Source organism: Chaetodon auriga, chromosome 14 (assembly GCF_051107435.1).
Source record: "Chaetodon auriga isolate fChaAug3 chromosome 14, fChaAug3.hap1, whole genome shotgun sequence".
Classification (NCBI taxonomy): Eukaryota; Metazoa; Chordata; class Actinopteri; order Chaetodontiformes; family Chaetodontidae; genus Chaetodon; species Chaetodon auriga.
Window position 1 is genome coordinate 9,884,571 of NC_135087.1, and position 9,965 is coordinate 9,894,535.

Below are 9,965 nucleotides of genomic sequence, written 5' to 3' on the forward strand. Positions count from 1 at the left end.
TTATTGAAGACTACAACACTCATTCATTGTTACATTATGTTAAAAGCATTACACACTTTAGATATATTGATAGTGCAGAAGTTAAAGTTAGATTTCAGTCTTTTCATACAGCTGTACAGTTGCAGGCTTAAACACAATGATGGATTGATTTCAGCGTAGGCGCTACTTCAAATATTTTTCTTATGTTACATCTGTTGGAGTGAGAGCCAGTTTCAGTTTCAACACATAAAATCGTAAAGGAAAACAAACCCCAACGTCTCAGAGAAATGACTCAGCTTCCTGATAGTAGCTTTAAAAATACAAAGCCCAGCCTGAGACAACATTTTATAAAGAGAGCCAACCAACAGATGTAAAACAGATCTGAAAGACCAGATGACTGCTTACAACAATTAAATATAGCATCAAGATCAAGACTGACAAGCACAACACAGCACAGTGGCACTAATTAACATTAGCAGCTAACACAAATTAGCAACAAAACTATGGAGCTGCATAATTTCACACACATTTTTCAAATAACATCTGGAATGCTTTTGCATCTCAACAGATAATTTGCAAAAGTTCAACATTTTTTATTTTCTTTATGCGAGTTAGAAGATTGGTATCACCCCCATGTATGTATGGTACATATGAAGCTATCTTAGCTTAGCATAAAGACTGGGAAGCGGCTAAGATAACTGGCTGCAGGCTGTAGCTTCCTATTAGACGTGAGAGTGGTATCGACCTTCTCATCAAACTCTCGGCAGGAAAGTGAATGAACTATTGTTGAACTATTCCTTTAAATGGCAAACTGTTAATGAGTGAGTGTGTAATCTACACAAGAGATGCTAATTACATGTTAAAAAACGTATTTCTTTAACATCCATTTTTGGTCAAACCTTCCTCTATATGTGTAGATATATTTAGATTTTAGTACTCTCAGTTTGTTTAGTTGAGTTGAGATTGGCATTGGACTGACCGGACTTCCCCCATTGCTGTTTCCTCCTGCACAACACAAGTCTAAAGACCTCCCTTGCCCTCTGCTTAAAGTGCTTCCCCACAATCACATACAGGAAAGGATTCAATGAGCTGTTACTGTAACCAAGGTAAGTAGCTAACTGGTTGCCAATGTCCAACACATATGCCCACGTACATCCAGAGATGACCTCGTAGAGATCCAAGGTGTCCAAGAAGATCAGAATCTGGTAGGGCAGCCAGCAGAGAATGAACACAGCCAAAACAACAAGAACAAGGCACGCAGCCTTCATTTCCACACTGTCTCTGCTGCCCCTTTTCATCTTCTGGCTGCTCCGAAGGACTTTAGTGACATGGAAGCTACAGAAGGATATAATGGGAACAGGGATAAGGAAGCCAACTATGCCGACAGTCATGTTGTAGCGCAGCCTCCAGCCTTCGTGGGGATACGCTACGTAGCATGCGTCAATGCCCAGATGAGGGAAGAACTGGACGGAGCGGAAGAGGATAGCAGGGAAGCTGAGCAAGACCCCAGCAATCCAGATGCTGAAGCAAATCCCACGTGCCCAGATGGCCCGTCTCCCCCTCCCCTGGGTTAGGGGTTTAGTGAGGGCCAGGTATCTGTCCACACTCACAACTGTCAGGAACAGCACACTGCAATAATAATTCATCCCAATGACAATGTTGATAATCTGGCACATAGACTTCCCAAACCTCCAGTGGAACTTGTTGATAATAGTTGCAACCCAGAATGGCAGACAGGAAACCATGAGGAGATCGGCTGCTGCCAGGTTGCTCAAGTAGATGTCGGCCACAGAGCTGCGCCGCTTCTGCAGACAGAACACACAAAGCACAAAGGAGTTGCCGATCACTCCAAGAAGACAGATGATGGACATGTAGGCAGGCTGCATGGTGTAAACCCAATCCCATGCATCTGTGTGGTTGCAGACGAGCTCAGCACTCTCGGCACTCTCCATAAGTGACACACTGTTGATCACTGTGAAAGCTGGTGCACAGAAACAGGGGGTTTAGAGGCAGAAAAATAGGGGCGTGTCCAAAACGAATGCATAGACTAGTAAAACCTTTTAATTGTGTCAACACAGGTTTAACGTAGGCGTTGCTAGTGTCACGTCATGATTTGAGTGTCGAAGTGTGAAGGGATAATAGATTAAATGGAGTGTGGATAATGGTGGTTTATCAGTCAGAGCACACAGCACACACATGCCATCATCAAAGAGGGGGGTCTCAGCAACAGATACTGTATGCAGCATCTGTGTGATTAAACAGAACCAAGGCCACACATTCATGTCTGCGTGGACATACAAACACATATTATACAAGCCAACATACTGTAGCGCTGATTATATTCCCTTTGTAATTTAAACTCTGTCTCTTTATGACATTCAAGGTTTGACCAATATATGTTTTTATTCCACTCATAAAGTGGAAGTTAGCAAGCCAGGCTAACTAGCGTTTGCTTGGATAGTGGAAGCTTTACAATAATCTACTTGAGGAGAAATAAAATCATGAATGACCTTCTTGAGATCAGGCTGACAGAGAAAGTAGCTGATTTTTGAGATGATCCTCAATTGGTAAAAAACAAGATTGAATAACATAATTTGTTTATCAGATGAAAGGTCACTGTCAGATATTCCACCCAGGTTTCTCAGTGTAGGTTTGAAATTTGTGTACAGGGAGCCAAGAAGCTTTTCTGAAATAGGGATTAACTTTTGAGGAGCAAAAAGATATAAAGGACCACCCAGCCCTTTATTTCTGACTCTTAATTGGACATAAATTTGTGTGCCATCTGCATAACAGTGGTTATTGAATTTGTATTTATGCACAGTATGTCAGAGTGGCAGCATGTATACACAGAATAACAGAGGGTCAAGCATACAGCCTTAGGGAATACCACAGGTCAGAGGGGCCACAGAGGAGGGGGCATCACCAACCACTACTGAAAAAGGTCTGTTTGAGAACATAAAAGAGCAGTTTTGGTGCTATGACATGCATGGAAACCTGATTGAAATTTGTCAAACATATTATGATTATTCATAAAACAAATCAACTCGGAGTAAACAACATCCTCTAAAATGATTGATATATATGGTAATTTAGAAATGGGTTCATAACGTTTTAAATTCAGAGGGTCAAGACCGGGTATTTTAAGAAATGGGTGCACCATTGCATGCCTAAGACAAGACCGAACACCAGAAATGAGAGTCCTCACTGCATTTTGAAAAGTGGACAGCTTGTCTGCATTTTCGCTTTGTTTCTTTGGTACTGTTATTTAGCCAGGGTGTGCTCCAAGTTGGTTTTTGGTCAATGCCAAGTGTAGTGGTGTAAGCCTTATGAAAGTTGCCAGCAGAGTTTGCACCAGGGAAACATCAGTAGACAGTGTGGGAGCAGGAGGTGTAAGGAAGGCCTTAAAAATAATAGTTTTGTGGTCAGAAACACATAAGCTGACCTCGTACAGATTAACACTTTCAAGAATAAAATCAGAGGAGAGAACAATATCCAGGGTGTGTTTCTTTAAGTGAGTAGGACCCTTAACTGACTGGGCAAGATTGAAAGATTTCACAATGTTATAAATCTAGTGAAAGAGGAATCGAAGGAGGAAGCATACACAGATTTAGATTTTAGAGGTCTGTAGATTAAAACACAAAGTAAAGGGGTCTTGCTTTTTATCATAAAACCAAGTGATTCAAATGAGGAAAAATGTCAGAGAGAATATGGGGAACACTTAAAATGATCTCTGTGCAGCGACTACCTGAAATCCATGGCTGGTGGAAATACCGGTCACCTGGACTGGTCTAAAAAAATCTAAATAAAATAAAAAATTAAATTAAATTAAAAAATCTAACTGGTTTGGCAAAGTGGGATCATGGATGAAAAAATATTTATTTTCAAAAAAAATATATATGTATTATTTTATTTTCTGTGCAATTGTGTTGGTGGAGGACTCTTAGCAGTAGCACTGTGAATATCCTTAACAGGTGACACTGAATGATATCACAATTGCAGACATTTTTTTATGTTTGTGGAAAGCATTTGTGATCCTAATCCGCTTGGATGCAGACCATCAGGACTGTAGAAGGCATCACAGAGCCAGAAAAAACACAAAATTGTGTTTCAGGGATGCTTAAGGCTGAAACAATAGACAATAGACACTGCTATCAATTATCTACACTGCTTTGAAAACATTTATCCTAAGTATGTTGGTATAACTACACATCAGTGTTGACTTAGAAGGAAATTAGATTCAGCTAGATATGTCAGTCCCTGGTGACTCGATAGGGAAAATCGAATCCCCCTCCTGCATGGAAATCTGTTAAATGGAGGCAACATCAGACTGAAGATGGAGACGGAGTGTAACGAGTTGACAGTTTTTTGTGATATCTGGTAACTCTGTGGGGACACTGCAGAAAAACAAATAAACCATAAAATTCCTTATATATCCCAGATTTTAAAGAATTCAGTGAAACTGATCCTGAAAGGCAGACAAAAATACATGGAACGAGGTCAAACTGTATATTTCTGGCATACATTTTATCCTTTGAAGCAAATTTGTCTGCCTGCATGTTTTTTGTTCCACAATAATTTTCCAGCCCTAGCAATGGTGGTGAAGCCTGACTCCTAACAAAGGTTTCCTGTTTGGCATGACATGTCTTAATTTTGGTTACAACTAGGGGTGTACCCTTGACCACAGCCCACAATGAGTCAACATTCAGCCATTAAAAGGTGGTGTGGGGAGAAATGTGTAATGAGACAACTGATGTCCATATAGCCAACAAAAAGGAACATGTTTGTGTGCCGCCACTGGAAACTCTTTGACAAACTCCTGTTTTTAACTCTGCAGACAATGAGTCAGAAACACCAGAAAACACTTAGCAAGCATTTGTTGGGGCCCCCTCACATTTGGGTTTTTGTGCTCAACTTAACACTTAAATGCATTCTAAAGATTCAATAATTTATCCATAAAACCATATATGTATGTATATATGTTTATGTTTTATTTGATAGTTATGTACAGAGACAAACAGATACTGGTACTATTTACAATATGAGTCATCAGCAATACAAGACAGAATATAAAAACTGTATTTACATAAAGTACTTCAGGTCACACCACCTGGACATTCAAGATACTGATGCTTTCTGGTTTTTGTTACAAATGGCCAGCTGTAGTTTATTGCATGTGATGGAGCTGTTATAAAGGTGAGAAAAACAACTGTATGTGGTCAGGTTTTCCAGCTTATGATAAGTGACAGTAATTGAACACAGTTGTGACAGTAACACTTTTTTTTAGCAATCTGTAACACCTCCCCCAGGAGGAAACATTAATTCCTGGCTTGTATGGCCTCACACAAATAATTACCTTCCCTACAAATAATTAAAGCCAAATTTTATCTTTCTGAGAATACGTCTCATCAAAGATTGATCCGAGGAAGGGTGATTTGGTCCCATTACTACACAATTATATCCACTACTGTCCTAATCATCTCTTACCATTTCAATTATCCACATTGTCGCAAGACAATCAAGTGACTATCTCCAACAGACACCTTTATGCAAAGTCTATTTTTGAAAGCAGAATTTTATGCCAGAGTTTTCAGTGTAGAGGACAGGTTTGACCGTGTGGACTCAGAGGACTCTTTTTTCTTATTATTCCACTGGTTGAGGACTTCCCGAACTTTTTTCCGGAAGTTCTTCCCTACGATGACGTAGAGGATGGGGTTGAGAACACTGTTAAAGAAGGCGAAGTAGGTGAAGACCTGGTTGCAGATGTCTAGGACATTTGTCAGGTGACACCCTTGCAGAATATTAGCTTGTAACAGCACGTCCAGTATGGTAATCATGTGGAATGGCACCCAGCAGATCAGGAATGCCAGGAGGACCACCAGCATCAGAGTTGTGGCCCTCTGCTCTGTTTTCTCAGCATTGAACTTCTCTAATGCCTGGATCTTCAAAGCCTGAATAATCTTGATGGTGCAGAATAAGATGATTGAAATGGGGATGATGAAGCTAATAACAATCAACATCCCATTGCAGACATGTTCTACAGTACGGTTTGGGTAGTCCAGAAAGCATGCATGTATCCCATACTCAGGGAAGTGTTTGACTTTCCTGAAGATGAGCGTGGGGACAGTCAGGAGCAAGCCAAAACCCCACATCAGCAGGCAGCCCAGTTTGGCGTATTTTGGTCTGCGCATTCTGCCATAGGACATCGTATGCACCAGAGCCACATAGCGATCTATGCTAACCAGAACAAGGAAGTAGATGCTGGAATAGGCGTTCATCTTAATGCCCTGGTTGACGACTTTGCACAGGAACTGACCAAAAGGCCAGTTGAAATCATTGGCTATGTTGACGGCCCAGAAAGGCAAACAAGACACCAGAACAAGGTCAGCCGCAGCCAGGTTGCTCAAGTAGATCTCAGCCACGGTGCAGGGCTTCTTATGAAGGCAGAAAACCATCAGGACAAACACATTGAACACAATTCCCAGCACAGTGATGAACAAGATATACACTGGCTGGCTGGTGTTGAACCACTCCCAGGCATCTAAGTCAGGACAGTCAGTCCCATTGGAGTTGCTTTGGTCTCCATATGAAGCTGTGGTGCCGAAGCCTGGGATGCTGTGGAGAGCAGAAAGCAAAGACAATTAAACACTGACATTAAAGCAGTTTCAGAATTTATGAAATACGCTTGCTGACAGTTAGATTAAAGGATCGATACAACCCTCATGATTGTTCAGTAAGTAAGTAGCTGGACTGATTAGCCTACCTTAGCAGAAAGACATATATCACTGATCCTCTCATCTAACTCTCGGCAGAAAGTGAATAGTTTTAATCCACAAAATATTGAACTATTCCTTTACACATTTGAACAAAGACCATTTATAATAAGGAATATGTATTTAAACTTTTCAAGTTAAGCCACATGCACAGCGTGTGCTCATATCATAGCCCACAAAATATTTACACTACTTAGAAAATACACCACTGTATCACTGAAATTAAACTTAAACCTAACATAATATTATTTAACTGTTGACATGTGTTGGTTCATCAGTGAATCTCCTTTGTGCTTATTCCTCTGTGTGATTTGTTGTTGGGATTGTTTGGATGTGCCTTTGCCCACTGCGGAAATGTTCAATAGGGTCATCCCCTGACTTGGCTTTTGTTTGCACTGGAACAGATTTCGAAACAGTCTCTACTTGTACGGCTTGTTACTTTCCAGCAGTGAGCTTTCTACTGCACTAAAACAAGATAAGCTACCATTATAACATTACTGAACAATTACTGGGGTAATTGAGCATCTACAAACAGCTGATCAACACCTGAGCTCTGTGAGCACCAACTACACACCCAATCATAAAACACAGCGGTGCATTTAAATGCCCATCTCATTCTGTAAATCTTGCTGCTACTGCAATTTGCTGAACTGCGATCTTTACATCCACCATCTACCAGCCCTGCCTGTCTCCATAAATCCCATAAGTGTTGGCGTCTAAGGAGTGTAGTACATGTTTGCCATGTTGCAATAATGAGAAACAGGCTTCACTCTGTTCACCCTAATTCCTCTGTGGTTGTTTGACATCATCTTACTCATCCAGGAATCAGTCTTACACTGAGCCATTACTTCAGAGTCATCTGTATTTTTAAATGATACTCAACACATATGAGAGCGATTTTGAATCAGAATGAAAAAGAATCAATAACTGAGTTAAGAATGTAGGTCTTCATCAAAAGTGTCAAGAGTTTGTTTTTGTTGCCATAAACAGAAGATACCATCTCCATGGCAGTGGGCAAACTGAGGGCATGAGCAACTGTTGCGAAATTCAACATGTTTTCTACAATAACCAAATTCTGACATTTATAAAACGCATGATCTTCAGTATAGTTCTTATACATGACACAAAGAAGTCAATGTCATTTCAATTCAATTTTCTGCTCTTTTCTGCTACTATTGGTTTATCAGCATAGTACAAACAAAACTTTTCTAGAAAATGTATATTCCAAAAAGAGAGGGAGGTACTGCTCACTGACATGTAACACTAAACATGTTTGCTAAAAGACATGTCTCTTCTGGAAAATTCCAGTTTTTCATCTCCTTGAGATTTTTTAGCTGTGTTTTACTGTTCTGTAAGTTAAGACTGACATGAAATTTTTATAAAGCACAACACCACTGTAAGTTGCCAGTTCTGAGTGTTTAAGCAGAGAATGTATCAATGTCAATGTGAAATTTTTTGCAATATACAAACCAAATGAAGCTTATACATACCTTGTCGGTTGAAGAGTCATTTTTCCTGAGTATGTCCAGATGTGAAATGTCCAGATGCCTGGTTACGTTGCTCCAGTGCCCTCCCTTACTCTACTCAGTCTGCGTCTGACTCGCTCTCTTCAAGACAACTATAATTAAACTGATGTCAGCCAAAACGTCATACTTCAGTCTACATACTGTCTGTCTCTCTCTCTCCTGTTTGTCCCCTATCCACCTCTTAGTAAGATTACGCACAGCATGTTTATGTGTTTGTGACCTGGCATAGTTAATGTTTACTTGCTGCATGTTTTATGGCTGAACAAAGATCTCCAGGATTGGAAATGTGTTCAGATATGCATAATCATCCCGCCCATGTTGGAGGTGTTAAAGATTTTGCTGCTGAATGCTCAGTGTTGAAAATTATATTGTAACTTAAATTTTTAAAATTTTTCTTATTTTCTTGTCAGTATGCAGCTACTTGAGCTGGCAGTTGATGTTAAAAACACAAATGCATAAAGACAAGTTTCTTTTTGAACACACAGTAGTTCAAGTGTCAAAAACAAACAAAATCGTCTTGCTGAGGACTGAGGTAGCATTTTGCCCAATGGCAATGTTGGTACACTATTTGCATTATAAAAATAAGGAATATTTCAAAGATTTCTCTGTTACACTGTCACACTTGCATGTGGGGCTGCAGGGAAACAAAGGGTCAACCACACAGGCAGACTGGCAGAAGAATAAAAAGCCAACTCTAATAACTAAAGTTTAATCCAGCAACAAAACAGGGAGGCGGCAAACTGCAGGAGCAGGCAGGGGCAAAAAGAAGAAGCAATCCTAATTACCAAACATTCCAAAAATAGCAAATTAATAAAGCTCGGGCTGGAGACAAATGCAAGACAACTGAAAGAGGTAAAACACAGTGACTAAATACACAAGAGAGGGAGGACTAATGAGAAACAGGTGAAACTAATTAGCAATCACAAGGGGGAAGAGACAAAGACAGGAAATAAAACAAAACACAACACATGGAGAGAAACGCTTTCAACACAAAACAGTGAATAACAAAACCTGAAACCATGACAGTACACCCCTTCAAGGGAGAGCTCCTAGACATCCATTTAAAAACAAGTCCAAAAAAGTCAGGCAACATGAGTGGAAGGGAGTGTGGAAGGAAGGACACAGTGGGCAGAGCCAAAGAGCAGAGCAGGTGTGGAGGTCAGGCTGGAGGACAACCAGATGGATGGAACTACTCTGGAAAACAGACAGGAGGATGACCAGGAGATTCAGATCGCTTTTGAGGACTGGCCTCCAGAGGTTGGGCTGGAGACTGGTGACATAGGCGGGACCCCTCTGGAGGCCGTCAACATGGCTGGAGTGCTGGACCAGAGATGACCTGAACTGGAGGCCAGCAACAGGCCAGCAGGAATGGAGGCTGGCAACAGGGCAGCAGGACTGAAGGCCAATGACAGAAAGACTGTCAGGGAAACCTGTGGAGCCAGAGAAACAGGAAGTTGATGGAACACCACCACAGCAGACTGCTGCAGCTCAACAGGATCAGGAGATAGCTGCAACACTAGCACTGAAGACTGCTGCAGCCCAGGATTGTGGTAACAGCTGCAGTTCTGGCTCAGTGGATCACTGCAGCACATGAGCAGGAGACTGGTGCAGCTCTGGAGCAGATGTTGGCCTGACCGCTGACTGGGAACCAGAAGCAGATGTCAGATGCAGCTCAGACCCAGGAATTGGA

The 9,965-nt window shown here is 41.1% G+C and overlaps 1 protein-coding gene and 1 pseudogene across 1 annotated transcript; both read right to left on the reverse strand.

Moving 5' to 3' along the window:
- Positions 1-902: 902 nt before the first annotated feature.
- LOC143331265 (B2 bradykinin receptor pseudogene) lies at positions 903-1,931 on the reverse strand (annotated as a pseudogene).
- Positions 1,932-5,011: 3,080 nt separating this feature from the next.
- Positions 5,012-8,321, reverse strand: LOC143331813 (B2 bradykinin receptor-like). Its single transcript, XM_076748990.1, has 2 exons — positions 8,240-8,321; positions 5,012-6,591 (listed from the first exon to the last, which is right to left on the reverse strand). Exons 1-2 carry the CDS (start codon positions 8,257-8,259, stop codon positions 5,553-5,555), a joined length of 1,059 nt encoding a protein of 352 aa, XP_076605105.1. The 5' UTR covers positions 8,260-8,321; the 3' UTR covers positions 5,012-5,552.
- Between the last annotated feature and the right edge of the window lie 1,644 nt (positions 8,322-9,965).

What these genes read in the sequence shown, in the direction of transcription:
- LOC143331813 (XM_076748990.1), bottom strand. Translation starts at nt 8,259, where the DNA reads ATGACTCTTCAACCGACAAG. An exon ending in ATGACTCTTCAACCGACAAG is followed by an intron (nt 6,592 to 8,239) that starts GTATGTATAAGC and finishes TGCTCTCCACAG; the next exon opens with CATCCCAGGCTTCGGCACCA.